The 25,621-nt window shown below is 34.4% G+C and overlaps 1 protein-coding gene across 1 annotated transcript; it reads left to right on the forward strand.

Moving 5' to 3' along the window:
- Window positions 1-20,832, forward strand: LOC136820492 (neurocalcin homolog). The gene is made up of 3 exons (XM_067076677.1): window positions 1-360; window positions 19,525-19,778; window positions 20,117-20,832. The coding sequence occupies exons 1-3, from the start codon at window positions 77-79 to the stop codon at window positions 20,425-20,427; spliced, it is 849 nt and encodes a 282-aa protein (XP_066932778.1). The 5' UTR covers window positions 1-76; the 3' UTR covers window positions 20,428-20,832.
- The last annotated feature ends 4,789 nt before the right edge of the window (window positions 20,833-25,621 follow it).

Raw genomic sequence — 25,621 nt, forward strand, 5'->3', positions numbered from 1 at the left:
CGTATTGGTAGTGAATATTACTTTTGACAGTTATCAAAGATTCAAGCAATCCGCCCCTATTCCGCCCCTGAATGTAATGGGCGGTAAATCAACGAAGCAAAAATGGGAACATATAGATCAAAATGAGAACTCAATGGTAGAAACTCGGAAATCACCAAATCGACCACGAGGGCAAAATGGATCATTTCTTGGGACGAACTTTGCTGATACCTTGCCACCTCCTCCTGGTGCTGAAATAGACCAATCAAAGACAGGGACAGATGGTTTGGATGGCGCTCCTAGCCTAAAGAGAGGCTCCTCGAAGAGATCGTCATGGAGACGCGGATCAAGCGCTTTTTCAAAATTTGGAAACAGTATCAGGTAAGATTATTTTGTTCTTTAAAAAAATTTTGCTGGTGTGTAAGATATTTTATTTAAGTTTTTTTTGTAAGAACAAATTAAACTATATAATAAAATGAGGCTTCAATAGCCAAAATATTAAGAGCAAGTTAAGAACATTTTAAGGGCTCTGGACAATTTTTCAATTTTACACCAACTTAAATTACAATTTCTCCATTTTAAAAAGATTAATGTATAACTTTTTTTATATGTCCTGTTAAACCTACCTTTTTAGAATTTAAAAATCGAAAAATTGAAATGAAAAAATTAAATGAAGAAGAAAACGAAGAGTTTTTCGAAGAAGAATATTTCACCTTTCAAAGCCCTAATCTCGGTAAAAATCAAACATTTTGGAATTTTTTTTGGTTCAGGTGATCAATTTTGGTGAAATGGTGAAAATAAGAACAGCTAAGAACATTAGAGATTTGGAAAAAAAAAAAACTTTTCGTTAAGACCGGAGCAAACCGATCCAACATTTCATCCAACATGCCTTTTTTCTGATGTTGGATGAAATGTTGGACAGGTTTGCGTCAATCCAAATTTTTGGAAAAAAACGAAAATTCAAAAAAAGAAGAACAAAAACCGTGTTGGACGGTGTTGGATGAAGTTTGATCGCCATCAAACATTTCATCCAACATTTGCGGCGAGATCAAAGAAGCTCTCTCATTGAATTGTGTAATTTTTCGTGTTGGATTGGTTTGGTGGTACTTTTTTCTTTATTTTTTTTAATTTTCATTTTTTTCCAAGTCATGTCGGATGAAATGTTGGATCGGTTTGCCCCGGCCTTGATTTTTGCTTCATCCCACGCAAGTTTTTCCATCAAACATTTCATCCAACATTTCAAAATCATGTTGGATGAAATGTTGGACTGGTTTGCCCTGGCCTTTAGCCATTATCACATTAATGGTGTGCTTTTAACCCTTTAAGTGCCAATGTCGTATATATCAGACATGGGCTATGTAGGAGGGCGAAGCCCTTCTGTAATGCCCAGTTTGAGAAAAATCCACTTTTTTAAGATTTTGACCGTTTTTTGACAATTTTTGGTAAACGAGTGATCGAAAAACCTCAAAATCTGGCCCTACTTTACTTGATTCTGTCCTCCAGCGAATTATTTTGGAGTTTTACCACTGGGCACCTTTCTATCATTCTATCAATGTTCTAAATTAATGCATCAAAAGTTATGGCTGCTTTTTATGAAAAATTGGGATGACAAATTGGTCAAAAACCACTATTTTCAAGATTTTGAGACAAGGGAAATAAGCTTTTAGAAAAATTTTCCGAAAATATATTTTTAGCTCGGTAAAAGATACACCATCTACTGCAAAAAAAAATTCAAAATACATTTTCTTCGCCGAAAATAAGCTCTTCAAAGTTGAAGTACTCTTCTTCGCCAAAGTCTTCATTTTCTTCTTCATCGTTTTTTTCATTGCGATTCCTAAATTTTCAGACTCAAGGATAATTGGCCTAACAGAAAATGTATAACATGCCACAGTTTTGTGTGCTACATCAAGTAGAAATTTATATTTTGTACGTGGCAAATATTAAAAGCTCACTATGGTCAGAGCCCTGAAAGTTTGAACTAGAGATTTTCTTTAAAAAACTTAGAAATAAATGACCGTGGTTTTTAAAGAGTTAAGATAACATTTTTTGGTATGGTAAGCTAATTTAGATACAAATTTGACTAAAATGGGGGCCCTAAAAAAGTCCGAGAACGACAAACAAATCAGGTTTGGAACTCTTGATACCGCGCAAAAGTGAGCGTAGGCCATATTCATGATAAATCAATATCTTAATTCAAGCTGAACTTGATAGTTAAGTAGTCAAACTTGCTTTAAACCTGATATCATACGTGTTCCTGTTGTTGTTTTTTTTCATCAAAATATTCAGTGTAAAAAACTTAAAAGCTTAACTGTTTGAGATGTGTGAACCTTATAACCAAGGGGAATAGAACTCTCAAGAACAATCCCGAAAACACCTAATAACGAACGGACGGACACAGGTTAATTTATAGGACGCGCCTTAAGGTAGGTCCAAAATAACAAAATTGATACGACAAAAAGTAAGGACAAAATCTGATAATGTACCTTTTATATAATGTACCAGCGGGTTTAAAGTAATGAATACAGTCCACTCTCTCTAATTCGAACAAAAGCATTTGTTCGCTCCGTTGGAAAGTAAATTAAACTTTCCGTTTTCCTAATCTTTCTATTATTCGAAGAAAATTCTTGGTCACTTGAAGGTTAGCCTGGGAATCCATGCTATGATTTCTTCGTTGATATACTGATGGCGAAATGAATAGCATGGTTTGGGCTGCCAATTTGAATTTCGCTCCTCAAAATGACAGTTGGTGAATTAGCCAATGAAAGTTTGTTTTAGTTTCTATGTTCAAACTGCTTTAATAAAAAGCACGATTTTTTATTATTTACTCATTTTTATTTAGTGAGTGAGTCCTGCGCTGTTTCAACTGTAAAAAATGTGAGTCCAAAATTGGACTCACAGCTCGAACCCGTCTAGTGTAACATCAAATTATAAAAAACACTTGACGGGTCTCCTGTCTACTTGAAGGTCGAATTGAAGAGAATCAACGGTAAATCCAAACAGAGTCTTATAAGTATGACGAAGCAACCGCCTTTAAAGAAGCCATATATCTATTTTCATCAATATTAGAAGCTCATTTCTTATTCATTATCCATTTTCTTGTATTCCTCCGTCTGCCGAAAAAAAATGAAAAAGTTGATGAAGAATCAAAATTGGCGTGAAAATATAAAAAAAAGAACTTTGAATATTACTTTTCCTTTGTGTACAAAAAAAGGAGAGAAGAATTAACATTTCTAGATAGTAGTATGCAATACAGGACACAGTACACTACAGAACATACGGGGGCTAGTTACAATGAGTGTCTCTATTACGAAATGTTTTTGAAAAGTATAAAATAGCTCTCTTTTGGATTTACCCATTTATTTTTGGTTTATCGACTGTTTGGTCAGAAAGAAGAAGAAGGAGAATTGCAACAAGAAAAGAACTTAAAGACAAACATGAGCCACTGTTTTACAGTATTTCGGAGTAGAAAGTAGGTACCATCCCTCTTTAATATTTAAAAGGTTTCAGTGGCGGATCTAAGGGGGGTACTCAAAATTTATAACGGAGAGTTTCTTTTAGCCATACTCCTTATAAAGGAAAGAACGGACTCTCGCTCCCCTACCCCAGATCCGCTAATGGGTTTTTAGGATGTGGTTTATTATCAAATTAAGGTATAGGGGTTGGGCTAAAGCCCATTCGCTTCAATGATGTTTTAATTGTAGTTTGTTTTGGAAAAAATTACCTTCCAGTGGGAAGGGTTCCCAGTGGGTCTGTGTGAAGGGAGTGTCAAACCATTGTAAAGATAGTTCAGAGCACTACAATATTCTAAAGGATAAAACAAACTACAATTAAAACATCATTGAAGCGAATGGGCTTTAGCCCAACCCCTATACCTATCGTCCCCGGTGGAAAGTTATCCTCCAATTTTTGTCCCCACTGAAAATAATGAAATAAATCTATCCTCACTGCAAAATATGATGCTTTTATTCCCATCCCTACTGGATTTTCTGGTTTGAAAACTAAAGAATTGAAATCCCCAGCCATAAAAGATATGGAAATATCAATCCCCATCGAGTTCCAGTCCGTTAATTTTATCCCCACAGGCTGAAAAATTCCTACCGGGTCTGTGAGAAGAGGGTGTGGTATGAAACTTTAGAACATTCGTTTACAAATGCCGAGTAAGGCAAGAGTTAATGCACAGTTGGATTAATATATTTTAAAAACCCTTTGCCCAACAAAAATTATTTACTTTTTAAAATACATGATTACGTTACCTTATTATGATATATTTTCCTCTGAAAATGCAAATTCTTTTAACGAAAATACACGAGTATATTCCAATGGAGGTTAAATTTGGCTGATTTGGTAGTTTTAGGCAAAATCCACTAAATAAAATACCCGCCAAAATTTACGAAACGCCAAATTTTATACCAGTTAACATAGGCCTTTTCATAAAATACAGGGTGTCCCAAAAAAAGTCTTTTGTCAAAACACGACTACAAGTAGAAAGTTTTATGTGCGTGTTTGTCAAAAATTTATTCAGTATAAATGCCAATTAATATAATGCGATCATTAAAATGTTTTTACTTTGCGTTTGAAAGAGAAGTTCATAAAAATGATTTATTTCACAACACAATTGATATCTTAATTTTAAGTTTATTGTGCTTCTGCTTCACTGTAACCATTAAAGTGTTAATTACTGGCGTTGCGTCAAAGAGATAAACTAGACATGCACACAAAACAAATTACTACTTGACCTCGTGTTCTGAGACTTTTTTTCGGGACACCCTGTACATCTTGCCTTGTATTCAAACAATGACCATGGTGATGAATAGAAAGTAGTTTTAATAAAATTTGCTGGGAGTTAATCACCATGGCAATAATTTTATAACGAAACAAGTGATGTTATTTTATAACGAAACAAGTGATGTTCGTGACGTAATTTATGAAAAGGTCTATTAAAAAAATTATGAAAAGTAATATTTTAGGTATATCAAGTAATATATTACACGCTTTTTATTATAAGAATACACTTTATAAGAATGTCGATGATGAAAATGGCCAAAAATTAAGAGTAATGCTAAGAATATCACCATCATGGACCCCCCGGGATCATGGAATTTTGCTTCTCAAGCTAAGAATGCCATTTTCAATTATAAATTGTCAATTAGCCCCAAGTAAGGCTCACTCCTTTAAAAAAAGTGCCAATTTGCTTAAGACATACCTAAATGCTAAATCTAATCTGAATTAGGATCCTAACCTAAGAATGCTGTAAGAATATTTTAGGATGATTTTCCCAAAGAAGTTAAGAATATCCACGAAGAAATGGATTTACACCATTCTTATAAAAAAAAAAGCGTGTAAGTATCTATTCCAGAAATATTAAATCCCCGTCAAAATTTATACCTGAAATCCGTCAACTGACAAGTTAAATTACACGCCAAACTTATGAGTTTTTCTTTGAAAAGGCAAAGTATTTTCCTAAAATATTGTCCTTTAAAAATACACAATTATTTCGATTGAGAACGCAAATACACCCATGCATTAGGCACCTTTAAAGCTTACATTTGTCAAAAGGTTTCGAAACGTGAGTGAAAAGAAAAGACAATGATCATTCTCAATTATTGGAATCGCACGCATATTTCCATAGTTTCATTCATCATGACTGAAAACAAATTTTTGATAATTTTTAATAGTTTTTTGCTCAAATTCTGTGTGATGACTCCTTTTGACATACAAACATTTTTACTCCTTCGGGCTAATTCAGGCCTGAATTTTTATATCTCAGGATTGAAAATAGCAATTGACTTAAAATTTGCATTTGGACGAGTAATAGGTAATGACTATACTGTCAAAAATTTAGCGAAATCGGACAAGCATTTGTGTCAAAAGTGAGCATTTAGGTAAGATACTGACCACCGGTCTGCAAAATACCAGAGGTTCAGGTGATCGACTTGAAATCTTATACACTGCCTCAGGTGGTTAAAATATATCACCTGGGAAATTTAAAGTTAAAGGCATTTTTATTTTTATTTGACAAATGGACCAAATTTCAACAAATTCATTACTTGAGCCATTTTGAAGTTCTGGTCTCCAAAGTACCAACTAAACAGGCGGTCAACTTAGCAAATCATCTTCATTTGACAATATCTACTACATGTTTTTCAATAAACAAGTGTCCACCCCAATATTAGGCTCGCAATATGCTTAGTATCTTATTGTTCTTTAAACAATAGAGCCATTGTTTAGGTACCAAAAACAGAGCCTGTATATGCTTATAAACGTTATGCTTATAGAAAAAAACATGTAATGGTCAAAATTTCAACTTTATAGTACCACATAACCTTGAGATGCCAGCGGGTCAGGCAGCTTAGAGCTCCGTATCAAAAAAATGGAAGTTACTCAAAGCTTTCTCCAAGGGTTAATAACCATAAGCGGGTTGCTTACTATAAAGATAAAAATATGTCACTAGGATGGAAGCTCAATAATACTCACTCAAGTTTTATTTAGAGGCCAGAGCAGAACGTGATCGGGGAGGGAGGTAGGAAGTTTTGTCTTGGGGAGGAGGAGTTCTGTTTACACGTTTTATTTTTTATTAGAACCCAGTTTATAAGAACATTGAGGCTGAAATTTGTCGAAAAATTAAGAACATCGTAAGAACATGCCCAGCCTCAGTTTGGAAAAAAATGACAAGAAACTACTATTTTTTCCACTTTTCAAGCAGTTTTAACCGAACTTAGGAATGGATTTTCTAAAATCGAGAGTCAAATATTGTCCAAATTTTACCAATTTTAAGTGCTCTTTATTTTGCATGATATTGTCGATTTAGAGTAGTCTGAAAAATTAAGAACGCATTTAAGAACATTTTAGGCTGAAAACTGCCAAAAAAATAAGCACATCCAGGCTTAGCCAAATTTTAGGTGTTCTAAAAAAAAAAAACGTGTACTATCCCTCAGAAAACTTTACCTTTTCTGGTGTGGGAGCATAGTTTAGACGTATTTAATACGATAACAATCGTTTTTCGAAGTTCTGGATGAATATTTTATTTGCAAGAACAAAAAACATAAGGCTTGATGGCTAAAGCATGGATGTTCTTATTGAAAAACGTGTAGATAATCAATATGTCAAATCTACTCTCATGTTCGTTTGCAAAAGTACTGGTTGCTAAGGAGGGAGAAGCTCGTTCTAGTTGTACTTTAGAGTTCGTTGATATTAAGTTGAAATATAGGGGAAGAAGCTAATATAATGTTTACGATAAAGCTTACTAAACCCACGCTGTGAGGTCGGGAGGCCTTTTGGTGAACTCAACAGTTCCATAGGCCACTTTTATAAATTACCCTGTTGGCTATTTTTTCTTTTTATTTCTTTTTTTCACTCAGTTTACAATCAATTCTTCTTTTGAAAATTTCATTGAAATTTTAAAATATTCTTTTTTGCTATAATGTATGTTTCATTTGTACCCTTGAAAATTAATTCATATTTTTTTAGGGAAAATGTTACGTTCTTGTTTGTAATTACTAGTTCGTCCTTTCTCATATATTTTTTGTTTTGTTTCTACTTTGTTTTAACTCTTGTTTCGCCCAATTATCTATTCAACGGATAGGGAAAAATCATAAAAATTAATGAATATTTCCCCCTTATTTTTCTGTTGTATAATCCGAATAATAAAACTTTCAAAAACACAAAAAAAAAATTCAAAGAAAAATTACTACAGACAGAGTTTTAAAGAGAAGAGTTCTGTTGTTGTGTAAAATTTCTTTCACTAAACTAAAATCCAGTAAAAGAATCTTGACCAAGAAATCAATGTAGATTTTTTTTCGCTTTCGCTTATCTGCCGTTAATGTTATTTCAGGTTTGGTTTATATTTGCAAAAATATTTTGAAAATTATTTCTTGTTTTTGGAAGCGGAAAAATAAAACACACGATTCCTATCATTAAACTTGACGAGGTTTTATGGTAAGTTATCATCTTCCTTTTCGTTTTAAATTGTTTTCTGATTTAATCATTACTGATAATTTGAAAGTTTGGATTCTCGGAAAATCTTATACTGTGAATAATAGTTGAAGGCAAAGAAATTTTGCTTGCTGTTCTAGCTATCTTTTCCAAACGGCTCTTTTTGCCATATTTTTAAATGATCTGATCATGTGGAGTGCTGTGAATTTTATTGGTGAAACAAAAATTCTACACGTTTTTCATTTTTTAATTAGAACACCTAAAATTAGGCTGAGCCTGGAAGTGCTTATATTTTAGCAATTTTCAGTCTAAAATGTTCTTAAATGCGTCCTTAATCTTTTAGACTACTCTAAATCGACAATATTGAGCAAAATAAAGAGCTTTTAAAATTGGTAAGATTTGGACACTATTTGACTCTCGATTTTAGAAAATCCATCCCTAAGTTCGGTTAAAACTGCTTGAAAAGAGGAAAGAATTGTAATTTCTTTTCATTTTTTTTCCAAACTGAGGCTGGGAATGTTCTTACGATGTTCTTAATTTTTTGACGAATTTCAGCCTCAATGTTCTTATAAACTGGGTTCTAATGAAACAAAACGTGTATGGTGAGGGGGGTTTTGATCCTGGTGTCTATCATTATTATCTGGATAATGCTTTGAATAAACGCTGGATGATGATTCAAAGTCAAATAGAAGTTTGGTTTCATAATTTTCTCAACTCCCTTCTCCACGTTTTTTTATAAGAACATCCAAAATTTTTGAGGCCTTCGGATTTTCTTAACTTTTTGTGTTTTAAGCCTAAAAATGTTCATAACATGTTCTTAATTTTTTTTTGTGAATATGTTTGACCATTCTCCTAAGAAATTGGGTGTTTTAGAGACCACAAAGCCAATTTTCTTAACTTGTTCTTAAGATTTTGGCCATCGAAACCTTATGTTCTTATATAGTTTGTTCTTATAAAAAAACATGTTACTAAGATATACTTTTTTAGCTTTTTTATTAACGATTTGGTTAGATTTTGGGAATTTCTAACCTGAAATCAGATTGTGATTGTTTTCTGCACACCACGCTGAAGCTCTAAAGGTATGTGTGAAAACATAACAATCTGACGAATATGCAATCTCGAAATCGTAAGGACCGCGTTCATCTAAAGGGACTAGTTGCATGATTGTGTTTATGAATAGGGCGCCGTATCAGTTTTTGAGATTCCAGCGCAGAACAATTCTTGTTGTAAAATTTTGCGCGGGAGGACTATTTTCCTCAGATGTTTAATTTTCAAGCGCCTTCAGAGGTTTGCCATGCACGTAAGAAAATTATGAACAGCTGTTATCAAGTTAGGAATTTCTTGCTTTAAACCTGATTTTTCTACTTTGAGTGCAACAAACCCATGCTGAGGTTTGTTATTGATGGCACCGATGTTCTTATGCAAAGAGTATTAGTGCGTGTAGTGGGTTAACTGCTTGAAAGTTTATTTTCATATAAAATTTTGTTTACAAAAAATAAGTTCTACTGTAGATTATAATCTAGAAACTCTTTGAAACAAATTTTTAGTCTATGAGATATGAAACGAAGCTTAAGTTTGTTTCAAGATAAACATCTTTTACGTCAATAAGAAGTTTTACGCAAGCATGAAGATGTGTTGCAAAGATTTCGTCCCCAACTTCATAGGTCATTTGCCACCGCATGGAGCTTAGCAAGGATTGATGAGAATACTCGGTAGTTTGAGATTCTTCAATTGAGTTGGCGGTAGCAACGTTCTGGTATTTGATATGAGTCCTACAAATCACTTCTTTTCCGGATTCTAGCTAGACTGGTAAAAACCACATCGTTGTATTTCGCTGCGCTTTCCAAACCGCTTTCTATTTTCTATAAGAAGACTTTGTAAGGACTTTTCCCGCGTTCATGTGTCCAAGGAAAGGTAGTCTAGATTCTACCAGTAGCAGATCTAAGGCTGGAGTTCAAAATTTACGATGGAGAGTGTTTCTTTTAGCCGAACCGCTTTAGCCAATCATGAATTTTTAGCCCCCTCAGATCCGCTATTGTATTACAGGTGTAAAAACCATTTACAGGAGTCCAAACGCCCTCTACTGCACTTAGGCTTTTAGATTCTTCCACCTACAACCCCCTTAACTTTTCACACTTTTCAACTAGAGTTAGTAAATATAAACACGTACTTGTTTTTTTATAAGAACGTAAGGCTTCGATGGCCAAAATGTTAAGAACAAGTTAAGAACATTTTAAGGTTTTGTGGCCTCTAAAACACCCCATTTTCTTGGGAAATTGACAAAAATACACTCACAAAATGCTGAAAATAAGAACATGCTAAGAATTTTTAGGCTTAAAACTCAAAAAGTTAAGAACGGAAAAAGAAAGACTTCAAAAAATTTGGATGTTCCTCAAAAATGTATGTATAGTATATAATATATGTCAATGCTTTCAAGCAGCAACATGAAGCTTTTTGCTGAATTTTTTTAAAGTGCAAGGTCGTCAAACATGATGCACTGAAAAATTGTCTGAAAAAACCGGTTGACAATGAATCAATTGTTTTTTTAATAAATCATTCAACCTTTGATTCGCGAAACCAAATCAGAGCCTAGGTTCACTGCATGCAAAACGTACTTTTTTTGTCTTCTTTTTTTGTCTTAAGCGAGTCTCTGGTAAAGAGTTCATTCTTCTTGGACTGATAAGGCTCTAAAACCACAGAGTTTTCTGAGAAAATAAAAACTAACGAGAACGCGTATTCTGTTAGTAAGAATCATGCTGATAAAAATGTTCCCTAAAAATAGTAATCTCATAAAATCGGTGAAAAATGGGAAATCAAATAAAATTTATTTTCAAATGAAATAAAAATATTTTTTTGCTACAATAAAAAAAGTCTTCAATATATTAGGGGGACAACGCAGAGTTGTGAGAAGTTTTCTTTTAATCTCACCAAGGCGATTGTGAGGCTATTGTGTTTCTAATTCCAAAATACTTTTCATAATAATCATATCCATCCATCAAAATATATGAAATATAATATCTTCCAAAAGCATAGTACAAGGTCGTACAAGATAGTGGAAAAGAATTCTACTTTGATTTGGCTGATATTATATTGATCAGAGGCTGGTGAGAGTTTTTGAACTTTTCCAGGAAAAAATCATGTTATATTCTACAAAAGAGGATAAGGATTTCTTTTGCGAGGTGTAAAAATGTTGGGATAGGAAGGAAACGAGAGTGGAAAACCTAGGGCGGTACATTCAGACTTTAAAAAAAAAGTTACAATGTGGGAGACGAAGGAAACGAAAGGACTTGAGACGCTTAAAGTGTGCTCCTCCCATCTGGCACGCAATGTTTTTATAACCTTCATCTGTCGTCCTAGACGATGCTATCGTCCGTTAGAGGGTCAGTAAGCACGGGAAAATATATGTGAGCAGTATCAGGGCGTGAGGGCGGTTTATGCGAAAAAAGTAGAGTTTGGAACAAACGCTGTAAATACTTCCGCCATTGCTTACTCCGCCCCGCGCTAACCACCGTTTCAAATTTATCCCGCCTCCTAAACTATTACTATGATCTGTTTTAGTGACCTTGTGTAGAAGATATGATCGTCTATTGTCGTCCTTTTAACGTTAGATGAACGTTAAAACGACATTTTGTGCCCTCAAGAAGGTCGATTTTTTTGGTTCCTAACAGATTTGGGATAACGGTGGTGTTTGTTGGGTGTCGATGTGTACAGTGTACCCTTTTCCTATTATCTCAGAGCAAATAATTAGCTGGTATAATAAATCTATATATGTAAGCTACAATTAAAGTTCTTGAGAAATTTTGACTGAAATTTTGAGAAGATTTGCGGCTATGGGGATCTTAAAACGTTATATTTTCGTTAAATTTTTGAAAGTCTGTTTATTGTAGGCTACGTCATATCTTCGTTCGTTTCGAGCGTAAAACTCCTACTCTTCGGGATATGAGCACTGCTCTTGTTTTTAATATTGAAATTCTTCGGATAAATCGCATGCGCACTGAGGTTTTAATGAAACGATAGAGAGTTTCGAAACCTAAGCCAATCAGCTGTGTTTTAAACATTCTTTATTTTGAAATCTCTATTGATAAACATCTTTTGTGAAAGTTGTCTATTATGTTTAGACCTATTAATAAGCAATTCCCGGTGGGGGTTACTAGTGGCCGCCTATAGCAGTGCCTATAGACCAAGAGTAAGGCCTAAAAGCCTGGAGCTGTCTTTTGTGTAGACTAGTTTATTGTGGAAATGAGATACATTTTGCCAATGAAGATGAATTCGTTTGTTTTCCTCTCGTAACACTTTTTGGCTTTTTTTCCGGAGAAATTATTGTTAGGAGTTTTGTTCTCGGAAAACTCAGATACAGTCTTTTTTTCAGAACAATTTTATAAGAACAGTCTTATAAGAACAACAAGCTAAAATCGCCAAAAAATTATAACAATGTAAGAACAATGCTGCAACAAAATTGGGTATAAAGCCTATAATACCTCAATTCCACCCATTAAATACGAACATTATTAGAACAGTTTGAGGCTAAAACTGTTAAAGAAAATAAGAACAGCCGAGCCTCATCAAAAATCTACTGGTTCTTATAAAAAAAGAATGTACTGACTTTGTACGATTTGTACGAAACTTGATACATTGTTTGACAAATGCATAAACGGACGAAAGTTATAGAAAGACCTATATCCCTTATAGCACTAGGCCAACAATTCTCTAGGTTTCAGATCACAGTTTCACTGTCTTGAATGACAATTGCCACAAGCAGACACATACTCCTTTTTTATAAGAGTAATTTTATAAGAACAATGAAGCAAAGAAATGTAATAAGAACAATTTTTGAGCAAAGCTGGGCCTGAATTTTAAGCAATTAGAGTGTCAAAATTGGTAAAAATTGGTAACAAGCCTAAATCACCAAAATTTTTGCCTTAGAGATAGAAAAGGAGAAGAATAAATTTAGGCTGAAAATTTTACTGGTTCTAATGAAAAACAAGCAACATGCTGAATGGACCTACCTAATGATTAACATCAGATGAAAATAAGAAAAAAGTGACAATAATTGTACAAAAATTCAGAATGGAAAAATAAAGCTTGTGTGTTGAATAATGTAAAATGGTAAAAAGGAATTTCCCAAAATACGAAAATTACTTGAACCATTCAGGCCCAAAAAACCTTTTAAGCTGTTTTTTGCCCAAATTTGCCCAAAATAATTTTCCTTAAAAATCTGGCTTCGTCACATTTTGGGCATTGCCATTTTGCATCATTGTGCAAAAAATCAGATAAAAAATAATGAGTCAACTTTGAGAAAAGCTATATTTTCTTATTTGGTTAAAGGGAATTTCCCCAAATTACGAAAATCCGTTTTTTAAGGCGAAAAAGAATTTTCCGGGAAAAACCACTTCAGCCATTCTTTAGAGAATCTTGCCCTCCATCTTTGTACAAAAAATCAGAAAAAAGTAATTACAGGATTTTGCACAAAGTCCAAAAAACCCTATTTTAGGCAGTTTTTGGCCCAAATTTGCCCAAATATATTTTTTTTCGAAAGTCTGGCTCCGTCACATTTTAGGCATAACCATTTTGCATCATTGTGCAAAAAATCAGAAAAAAATAATGAGTCAACTTTGAGAAAAGCTATATTTTCTTATTTGGTTAAAGGGAATTTCCCCAAAATACGAAAATCCGTTTTTTAAGGCGAAAAAGAATTTTCCGGGAAAAACCACTTCAGCCATTCTTTAGAGAATCTTGCCCTCCATCTTTGTACAAAAAATCAGAAAAAAGTAATGACAGGATTTTGCACCAAGTCCAAAAAACCCTATTTTTAGGCAGTTTTTGGCCCAAATTAGCCCAAATATATTTTTTTTCGAAAATCGGGCTCCGACACATTTTAGGCATTGCCATTTTGCATCATTGCGCAAAAAATCAGAAAAAAATAACGAGTCAACATTGTTAAAAGCTATATTTTCTTATTTGGTTAAAGGGAATTTCCCCCAAAATACGAAAATCCGTTTTTTAAGGCGAATAAGAATTTTCCGGGAAAAACCACTTCAGCCATTCTTTAGAGAATCTTGCCCTCCATCTTTGTACAAAAAATCAGGAAAAAGTAATGACAGGATTTTGCACAAAGTCCAAAAAACCCTATTTTTAGGTAGTTTTTGGCCCAAATTTGCCCAAATAAATTTTTTCTCAAAAATCGGGCTCCGTCACGTTCTGGGCATTGCCATTTTGCATCATTGTGCAAAAAATCAGAAAAAACTAATGAGCCAATCCTGAGAAAAGCTGGTAACAGACGGACAGACGAACGAACGAACGAACGAACGAACGGACATGGGTTAATTTATAGGACCTCCACCGGGGCACCCGGAGGTAGGTCCAAAAAGTGTATTAAAATATTTCTTCTTTGTGTGACTTTCTGATGACAATGAAGGATATCGTCTGAAACAAAAATGAAGCTTTTTGATCATCTCTTTCAAAAGTTTGGACAAATCCTATGTAAGAAACAGATTAACAATCTCTCACTCCGATTCTCTACCCCCCCCCCTTCTCGGTCATATTGAGCTTTAAAGTTATTATTTTTTATAGAAATGAGGCACTCCTCTTCTGCTGACAATGCAGAATAAACAAAATAATTTCTCTAAATTTTGTGCTCACGCGCCCACGAAAGAGGAGAAAGTTGTTCTCCTTTTGTTTAAAAATGCTGTGTAAGCAAATTTTAGGGGATTCATTAAATGATTTCCTTTCACAAAAGCCTACTTTCAAGATACAAGTCTTTTGAGCCTTAGTTGGAATTCATTGCAGTTACAGTCTTACAGTTAGCACAGAGTCCACTTAAAGCTTTTCTATAGACTGGATGGCGTGATTAAGTGGCCCGGTAGTATATGATAATACGATTTTGCTTATATTTTCAAACTTCAAGTAGCTTTTTTGTTATTTGGATTTTAAACATTTTTTTTTCAAAATGGTAACCTCGTCAAATGTTCCTAGTCTACTTCACTGGACTCATCAAAAATTATTAGAAAGCTAAGTTTAGCCAGAAGTAGATTGTAGTCTATCTTACAGTCAGAAAGAATTTTTTTTATCAATTACATAATCAATTGATGGCTTATCTCCATATGGAAAAGGCTCGAAACTAACAAACTTTGATTACTTGGTCGGGAAAGGTCATTATTACTACACCTTGACTTGAGAACCTATCTCTTGGAAATCAAAGCAAACTGTTTTCTGTGCCTAAAGAAAATGATTGACAGGTCTTTTATTTCTTGTTAAGAAAATGATTGGCAGGTCTTAAAATTCTTATAAAGAAAATACTTGACGGATCTTTTATTTCTTGACAGGTCTTTTATTTCTTATAAAGAAAATGACTGAAATGTGTTATATTTCTTATAAATAACATAAATGACAGTTCTTGTATTTCTTAAAGGAAAATGATTGACAGGTCTTGTATCTCTTATAAAGGGAAATCCCATTGCAAAGTGACCTGAACCAGACGAGCAAACTGCTGTTTGAAACGATAATAAGTAGCGAGAGGAAGACAATATCAAAGTATTCCTTTCTTGTACCTAAATTTCTTTCTCAAAGAAGAAAAAGCAAGGCAAATGAGTTAAGAAAACAGAAATAACAAAAGATATCAAATAAAAACAAAGAAGAATGTTTTCTTAAGGTGTGAAGAGTGATGAATATGGGGAAGAAATTGAAAAAGAAGAAGAGAAGAAGTAGAAGAAAACCAAGGAAAAACAAAGATGGGGAAAAAGATAAGGGAGTTCTGTAATATTTCCATCTGTTCAATTTACTGTACAAAGTATTCATAAAAACCTTGTTTCGGTTTTAACTTGGAGAATTTTTTTCACTACTATTCTCTCATCTTTTAGTGGATTTTTCCCCCTCTTTTGTATAAGCTTTTTCTGGTTTTCCGCACTTCGATATTTAAGTTGGTGTTTTTGCATTGGAGAAGCCGAGGATAATCTTTATTATATTCTCTCTTTTATTTTTTTTGAAGAAGGAATTATTGAAACCTACTGTTCTGTAGCTTATGAGATTGTTAGCCTTTTATTGTTAAAGTTTTGGTCAAACATTAGTTCAATTTTGTATATAGTTCTTCAATGAATTTTGCAAGGTTGGAAAAAAGCTGATCCAGAACTTAACATTTTGGAGCTGCTGGTCAAGCTGGTTTATGGAGTACATCCTTGACTTAAATGACTCAGTTTAGAATTTTTTTAGCAAATGCCAATGGGGATGCTCATGTGGATTCTCATAATTATATAGTGTATTCCCCTATGGGGATAATAGCTCAAAGCTCAGTGACTTTTGTTATGGAGATGATATAGGGTTCCCTCTCACCGGGGACGATTAAAATTTCTTACAAACTAGGTTCTAGTAAAGAAAACATGTATCTAAGATCTGTTGCAGCAGTGAGAAAAGGTGTGTTGTGGACTTTTGTTGTACACGTTTTTTATAAGAACATCCAAAATTTTTGAAGGCTTCGAAAGTAACTTTTTGAGTATAAAATCATAAAAATGATCTTAACATGTTCTTATTTTCACCTTTTTTGGACTATTATTACCCTGACCTTGTTAAAAATTCACGACGTAGTCCTTGTTCAGGCGCTAAAAATTTCTGAATTATTCATTAAAAACATAGAATTTCCAATAGATTTTATTTCTATTTTTTCAAATTCATTAAATCTTCAAGGGGAAATAATAATTTAAAGCTTAATTGTAATAGAAATCCCAGATTTCACATGGCCTTTTTCGTAATTTATTCATTACATTTTGCGATGATTTCTTTAATATATTTTTCTTCTCGAGATAAAGTGCTGCTACAGTTAGTAGTTATCGGTTTAATCTTCATCAACCCTTCGAGCATCTTCCTAGGGTATTATATTATAAGGGGAAGCATCTTAGGGAGGGGGATCCTTTTAAACTATCAAGATCGACAAGCGCTATGACCTTTGAAACGTCGTAGATATGGATAATCGGAGATAACTTGCAAGATTTTGGTTCGATCACCTATCTGATTTGTATTTTACAGACCAGAATGTAAATTTGGCTAAAATCACATTATTGACCTATATTGGCTCGTTCGATTTGATTGAAATCTATTTCTGAAAGCTGGTTTGTCAATAAAAGAGACTAGCAACGGAAAAAAAAATTGGCCCCATTAGTATTCGGCACTTTGCAGGCCAGACTGTAAAATACAAGTCGACCCGAACTACAGGAGATTTTCACTAGTGGTACACATTGATGATCTAGAGTGTGCGAAATTTCAGTTTTGTCACGTGTGTGGCAGTTTTTACAGACTAAAACGGGGGTAATTCTCAGACGGGAATTTTATACATGATACCCATCCCCTATATCAAAATCAATTTTGGAGATGCGTGCATCCTTTAAAAAGGGTGGGTTTTCGAGACAATGCCTTAATAGTTAGAATAAAGCAAAATGGAACTTACCTGAATGACATGATCCATAGCACGTAGTGTGTTTGGCAATTCAATCTCTAGAAAGAGACAATAGGAAACAGTCATCATTATTCAATATGCAAATAAATTTAGCGGTTTTTTTACGCTCAAAGTACATCTTTATATTTAGTACGCAAATATTTTCTCTCTTAAGAGGAATTTTCCCCTAATTGCTTAAGATTTTTAGGAAGATTTTTTTTTCTCTCATGTCTGTCGCGATTTCAGTTTAGTGGTACTCACTAACCTTGATGACATGACAATAGCTAATTTTGTCTAGTAGTCCGGTTTTATGTTTTCATACACGTTGTTTATAAGAACAAACTATATAAGAAAATAAGGCTTCGATGGCTAAGAACATTTTATGGCTTTACAGACTCTAAAATTGCCAATTTCTTAGGAAATTGCACAAAAATATTACAAAATGGTGAAATCAAGAACATCCGAAGGCTTCAAAGTTCTTATAAAAAACGTGTAGGAAAACAATTTATTGCCTATTTAGGAAGAATGCAAACATTTGTTGCCAGCTCTCTTGAAGGTTGAAGAGGAATGCTTAAGAACTGAAATGGAGAGTTTTGCTTTTAAGTTAATCAACTTATATGGGAGTTAAAACAACTCTCCGTCAGAAAGCTTTGAGTACAAGACACATCCGAATAACGTTAATCTAACATCCATGTCACCAAAAGTAACGTTGGATGAATGTTGAAAAAACCTTATTCATGATATGCACCACTGGAGAGTCTTCTGACATTACATTACGGACCCAATAGCTGATTGGTTGTAAGTGACGTAAAATCAGTCAATATATGTGACTTTCAACCAATCAGATGTTGGGTGCGTGGAAGACAATGCAATGGAGCATATCATGAATTGGGCGATAAGCACGAGAGCATAAAAGGTGATTAGTAGCATTTTCGCGTATAAGTTGGACATCTTGATAAATCGATTGTGATTTGAGTTAGGTTGAGTAGAGCAAAATCGAGGTTATTTAAACGTATGATTTTATCGAATTTTTACTATTCTGATCTTTACTTTGTTTGAAATTCAGCCATTTCTGGCTCTCTTGACTTTTGTAATCGTCTTTGCTGTTATAAAATTGTTTTTATTACAAAAAAAGTGCAAAATTTTTTTCCATTGTGATTAAATGAAAATTTTATCCAGAAAGTTTCGATTGCTTGCTGGGTTAAATTCATAGGTTAATAATTCGATTCCAAAAACACGTCAATTAAATGCTCAATAAATCATGAGATTCATTCATTGGGTGACAAATTTGGGTGACAAACATTGCCTTAGGAAAGAAACTGTTCTTTCTTGAAATGACCGATTATGAGGGAAGATCCGCGCAGAGAAGTGTAAAGGGATAGAAAAACAGCTTCTTGAAAACAAAGGGAAATACGGCTCGTCATGTACAAGGTCCTTTGCCTTTAAGGGAGTTTGTTTCAGTTAATGGATTTCTTTTGTTGTTGATCAAAAAAATATATAAGCATAAGCAGAGTGATGTGACGAGATTCTTTTGTTTTGAGTCTAATTTTGCGTAAACTTTAGGGGCTCATACTCAGACCAAAATATGCCTATATTTTCTTGCTCAGAATATTCTAGCGATTCTAATCATATAACGGCATCACGACGGCACAATTAGATAAAAGGCTAAAGTGCGAAGAAATAAGAAATCAAATCTGTTTTTAATGAATTTCTTGCAAATTTTCTCCAAGTAAATTGATAATGATAGTGATGAGAATTTTTCAGACTACAAGTTAGTGTAAAATTTGTTACTGGATACTGAAAGTTTAAAAGTAATGGATCAAAAACAAAAAATACCGATCCACTTTTATAAACTTTCCATTTCTCTAATCCGTGTAATTAGATGTCGGGTCTGGAAAATCTAGATCAGTCAAAGTTTTTTTTTTTTACATAAAGTATTGTGAGGAGGGAGTTGAATTTCTCATTTGTAAGTCTCGTTTAGTTTAGAACATAAACCCTTTTTAAAACAAACCTCCATTATTCCAATACTCTATATCTCGAAGAATTTTGTGCTCTGTATAGATGTTCGAATTATGGGAGCTCCACTATACAGACTGTACAAAGGATTTGTCAGGAAGAAAGTTATTATGCGTGCAGCACAAAAAAAAATTACATAATCTTAAATCAATAATTTTTTAATTCTTTCTTTATAGGAGAAGTAGCCAAATGGGAAAAGTTCAAAGTAAAATCCCACCATCCGAGCTCAAAGATCTTCTGACCCGGACACATTTTACGGAAAACGAGCTTAAAGAATGGTATTCCGGTTTCAAAAGGGATTGCCCGGATGGTAGACTAACGTTAGAGCAGTTTACGAATATTTATAGTGAATTCTATGGGACGCACGAAGCGAAAAAGTTCGCTGAACATCTTTTCAGAACCTTCGATGTCAACCAAGATGGCCGAATAGGTGAGCCGTTGTTAGTTTTCATGATCACTTGTTTTGCTGACCACCCTGGATTTTCAACCTCGTTTTACTGATCACCCTGAATTTTTATACTCGAAAAACCACACTCACCCACACGAATTTCTATTTTCCAGACCACCCTGAACGTCAAATTAGGAGATACAGACTATTTCTGGAATAGTACAATGTCTTTCCCAGCGAGGGTAAAATTAAAACCTTCAGTGTATTTTTCTCGCTGTGACAGTACTTTTGTCGATATTTTCAATGAGAAGGTTTGTGACAGTGGTGTATTAAACAGGGAAAATTATGATTATGTAACATTCTGTTATTGCTTCTTTTAGATTTCCGAGAGTTTATCTGTTCGTTGTCAATCACAACTCGAGGATCGTTTGAAGAAAAACTACGTTGGGCTTTTGATGTATATGACATAGATGGAAATGGAGTAATATCATTCAATGAAGTGTTGGCAATAGTACGTTCCATTAATAAAATGATGGGTTACATTAATGATAAGAACGCCAGTACTGAACGAATACAAGATGTTTTTAAAAACTTTGATAAAAATCAAGACCAGATGCTTTCGTTGGAGGAATTTATTGAAGGCGCGAAACGCGATCAGACTTTTGTAAAAATGCTACAGTGTACTGAATGAATGAATGAATGACCTTTGTTGAGGATGAATGGATTTTTTTCATCAAGTCTTTTTGTTTTAAAATGGAATTTTTGACAGAGGCAAAAATTTATATGAACAACGCGGAGAGAGGACTATTTCTGACTGAAAGGATAATTTTTGGAAGGAAGCAATATTTGATTGCTAAGAACGAATGTCAATACATGCTTCTCTAGCTTTCTAGCTTGGTGAATTGATTACGTAAAGAGAAAGAATTCACAATGGTCAGCATTTTACACGCCAAGTAAGCCTAAGAATTGCTAAAATATGAGTAACTTTTTTTAAGGTGACCAACAAGACAAGAAGAGCTTGTTAAATAACAAAGTCACGGTAAAAGCAATTGAAAAACTTTTACATTCTTTGGGCTACAATCAACTCTCTTTAATTTGAACCCCGGGGGGAGGGGGCAGATGAGCAAAAGGACCGACGGGTATGTGCGGGTCCTAAGGGTACCTTTTCCAATATGTTTAAAATGCACTGTAAGGGTCGGAAAAACTAGAGATGCACTGTAAGGGTAGAAATTTCAGAAAATTCTTGAAAAATCTAGATATTTTGACCAAAAATGCTAGAATTTTGACCATTTTTTGCACGAAAGGGATCGAAAGTTTGGGGGAAAATGCACTCTAAGGGTATGATTTTCACTGATTTTTGCTGCACTGTAAGGGTGCAATTTTAAAAGCCAATTTTTGGCCCGCACATACCGTCAGTCCGCAAACCCAGTGTCCCCCCGGGATTTGAACCTATCGTATTATTCGAATACTTTTTGTCATTTGAGCTAAAAGATTAATCTCAGGGGGGGGGGGGTACTTAGGCAAAAATAGGTGCTGTGTATGTCCGTACCTTAAGGATCGGGTTTTTCAAAGTCTGTCTAAGGGTCGGAAAAATCAGAAATTTTTAAATCAGTCATAAAATTCATGATTTTTAGGAATTCTTTTTTTATAAAAAAGTCTCTAAGGATAGGTCCTTTTTCAAAAGTGGAAGAACATTTTTCAAAAAACAGTCTCTCTAAGGATCACCTTTTCAGCAAAAATCAGTCTCTCTAAGGGTCAGGGTTTGGAGGTCCGGCACGCACATACCCAGCATTCCTCAACCCTCTTACCCCCCCCCCCCCGGATTAATCCCCTTACCTGATTTGTACAAAATATATAATAAATACTCAACTCGAATCTTGAATCATTTAAAAAGTTTGACGTTTGGACCTAACCTATAGCTTATCATTTTTAAAGCTCCGTTCAAATCCAAGCCTCTTATTTCATGTGTAAATTGCTGACCAGAAATAATCAATATTGGTAAAACGAACGATCCACTGGATATTGGTTCCATATGTTCGCTCATGAAACCTCAGATAGTACCACGATATGATATGTCGGAGGTGTATACAATAATGAACATTGCACTTAAATTTTTTATGATAAACTATAATTATTATACTATTATTGTTCTGATTAGAGTGTATTGAGAGAAAATTGTTATTTTATAGAAAAAAATCACATAATTTTGATTGAACATTGAATAGAAATTGTCCAGTAAAATGTTACAGGGGGGAGTTTCCAGGGACTAATTTCCAAGGCCAAAATTCTGTGGGAGGCAGAGGAGTTTCCCAGTTTTCCGTGGCAATTTCCTAGAATCCTAGACAGAAGATGGACGAAGGGTTAAGGATTTTTTTAAGATCGAATTTTAGTATGAATAATAATACAAAATTCTAACACATAAAATTATTTTATATGATATATTTTCTGGAGTACTACAAATGCGTATTTACAAGAGTTGATTATGTGTCTTTAGATTATTACAAAAAGTGAAGCAAGCTTCGATCAAAATGCAAAAACCAAAAGAATTGCTATTGTTGGCTCGGACCAGTGGGTTGGAAAGATACAACCGAGAGGAAATTACGAGGGAAGTATCCAAGTACTTCAACGCAGGCCCTTAGTTCGATTCTTTGATCCAATAGATAGCACTTCTGAAAGTTTAACTACGCTGATATGGTGACCACATTGAAACAAAAAGGGGTGCATACTTGAAGCGAATAGACTCCAATTCCGACCAGGAGAATGTCAACTAGAATTCGGAGTCTAGGACCAGGATTGATCTTCCTTTCACATGTTCCCTTCGGAAACTTTTGATATCTACTTCATAGACGTAAATTAAGAATGGTAAATACAGTCTGCGACCGCAGTCGGAGGCGACCCGAAGGCTCCTCTTTCGATAAAGCTATCTACCCGAAGGAAGGTGAGGGTACTACTCCTTCTCCCTGGATTGCTCCACGTAAATCACCAAATTCTCTGGAAATTTTCCATAAACCTTTTCAATTCTTTGAAGGCAGGTGGGTAAAAGAAAATATAGATAACAGCATCAGAAATGAAGCCAATGGGATGCAAGAACAATTGTGGTGCATAAATATCAGTCTTCTTTGACCAGTACGTTATCTGGAAAGGTAGAACCCAGAATAACACAAAAGTAAAAACAATGAAAAATGGAGCCATGATTGCTTTTCTTATATTGATATGCTCCCTAGTATTATTGGTGACCATTTTTGAGCCGTTAGGTGTGATTTTCCTCAAATTACGCTTCGATCGTAGCATTTCTCTTAAGATCAAAAGATAACTGGCTGTAACGACTATAGTGAAAGTTAAGCTACCAACAACATTGATTTCCAACAGTAAATGACGTTCGAATCGATATTCCAATGCAATTACAAAATAGGTACACGCGAAAACAACCAATATGGCGATAGAAAGCATTATTTTTCGTCTTGTTACCATGGAAGGATATTTCAAATTCAAAAACACAGCTAAAACTCTATCCAAGGTCAGTAATAACATTGAGCCAATGTATAAATAAAAACCACCGGTTCTCTGGTAAGTTAAGAGTGTTTGTTCAATGTTCCCATTAATATCAACTTCAAAGATGATGTAACTCACAACTAACAACAAGCAAACCAGAATCTCAACTAAAATTAATACCAGCAAGAAGATTCGTTGGCCTTTTCCAAATTGTGGATTTCTTGGACGTTTTTGAACTTTCAAAATCAGGACCAGTCCAAATATGTGTAAGATAATTGCGGCTCCATATAGGCACATAATGATTATAAAAAAGGTTCGAAGCATTTTTGGCAAAATATAGAGCTTTTAGTTATCAATCTTAATTCTTATTACTGATAACGTTAATATGTGTAAAAACATTTTTTCGTGGGATTTTGACGGCGATTTTTTTCGGAATCAAATTACAATTCTTTATGTTTTTCACCTGTTTTCAAGTGATTACGTTCAAAAAATTATTTTGAAATATTGAAATCAGAAGGGAAGTCCCCGCTGTTTATATTACTTTAAATCTGTGAGGAATTAGTACATGGTTTGAATTTTCAATTTTATAATAAGATTTTTTTTAAAGGGTACTGAGGCACTCTTCTTCTCAAATGAATTCCTAGATATAAGATAAAAACATATAAAAGAGAAAAACTCTTGGAAAAATCTGAATAAAGATTCACACTTGAACGGCCGAAAATGAACAGAAAAAAATTTTCGAATTAGAGAAAGATTCGAATTACAGAGAGTTTTTTTGCGTGACTTTAACAAGCTGTCTAACCATGATATATCCAACGAAGGGCAGTTTCAAAGTATCTAGAGTCTTATCTAAATTGTAATAAGCGACACTTTTTGAGGAACAACGCTTTCTAGAAGGGCGACATTGAATACTTTAATGTAATTTATTACTTTCCAAAAATCTTCAGTACAGCTATTTTTCAGGGGAGAAAGATTTTTAGAAATGTTGGTCTGAATTGCACTTTCGGCCAAGAACGTAAAAAATCAACAAGATGTTCGAAAATCCACCAAAGGTTATGGCAACAGTTGGATAAAATGGGTTCCATCTATTCCCCCGAGAAGTGGAGCAGAGTTAGGTGTGTTAAGAGAGAGTAGTTATCTAACATCAGATGGTGATGTAGACATATATGTTGACCCAGCTGGCACACGACGTTGTTTAAACGTTTAACTAACGTTCACGACGTCCATATAACGTTAGATGAACGTTGAAACAACGTTGTGTGCCAGCTGGGGATGTTCCTCAAGGAATACTATATGCTGAGTTACCTAGAAATCTTTTGCTGGAATCTCAATATGGCAAACTTCAGATGTCATATATGCTGAAGTTCCTTGGACGATGAAAAGATGCCCACAAGTTCATATGGTTTTCAATAAATGGACTGCAGACGAGATGATGACAGACGGGGGTTTAAGACCCACCATGAAGGACTTATGTGTTTGTTATTATGGACTCGGTGAAACTCGCTTCTCATAAGGATGGTAAAGACCGTATGAATGGACCTCAGTATGGCCCTTCATGGCGTGTACCACTTCACGTTAGATACTGAGACGCTCCGAGTAGCGCAAGTGTAAGGAAGAAACTTCGAGACAAATTGAAAAGTGTGACATCACCTGACGGAATCAGTAGAAAAAGCTCTTTCATGAATCTTTAGGGGGGATTTAAACTCAGGGGGACCTAATTTTTGCCTGGGACCTAAATCCAGGCTGACGTTATGAAGTATGCGATAAAAGGACTGGATCCAAGTATTGAGTATACTGAAATGGACATGGAAATGATACGAGCACAATTGAACATGCTTCAACAATCTTTGCCTAGTTCAACCTCTAAATGAAGTCATTCGAGATTGGCTTATCTATTTTCATTTCCACCATATTTTTTGGTTGCTGTCACATCCTTTATGAAACGAAAGAATATTTTAGCTTGGAGATTGTAAAATCATATTTTTGCAGTAATATTTTTAGCCTTAAATTATTTCTACTTGTAGCGGCTTATCGTATTTTTCATAAAGTTTTACCGTATCTTATTCCCTGAATCAAAAACCATAATGATAGGGAGTTATCTTTGATTTTATAGGTTACTATTTCAGCTTTATCATCAACATGAAAAATATGAGCAATCTTACGAAAAATCTGAACTCGAAAAATATATCTTCTTGTATCATTGTACAATATCTAAATATTGTTCTGAGTACAGAATTCTATGGAAATATGTATACAATTTCTTTTTGTCTTGGCATTCCTTAACTCGAATGAATTTGTGACTTCCGCGGCTACGAAATACCAGAATACCGGTTAATTTATTCACAAAATACCTGCGCCTACGGGCCAAAAGTTTCTGAATGCCGGTTAAAAAT

The sequence above is a fragment of the Clytia hemisphaerica genome, unplaced genomic scaffold (assembly GCF_902728285.1).
Source record: "Clytia hemisphaerica strain Z4C2 unplaced genomic scaffold, Clytia hemisphaerica genome assembly, whole genome shotgun sequence".
Classification (NCBI taxonomy): Eukaryota; Metazoa; Cnidaria; class Hydrozoa; order Leptothecata; family Clytiidae; genus Clytia; species Clytia hemisphaerica.

What these genes read in the sequence shown, in the direction of transcription:
- LOC136820492 (XM_067076677.1), top strand. Translation starts at nt 77, where the DNA reads ATGGGCGGTAAATCAACGAAGCAAAAATGGGAACATATAGATCAAAAT. An exon ending in AAATTTGGAAACAGTATCAG is followed by an intron (nt 361 to 19,524) that starts GTAAGATTATTT and finishes CTTTCTTTATAG; the next exon opens with GAGAAGTAGCCAAATGGGAA. An exon ending in CAACCAAGATGGCCGAATAG is followed by an intron (nt 19,779 to 20,116) that starts GTGAGCCGTTGT and finishes TGCTTCTTTTAG; the next exon opens with ATTTCCGAGAGTTTATCTGT.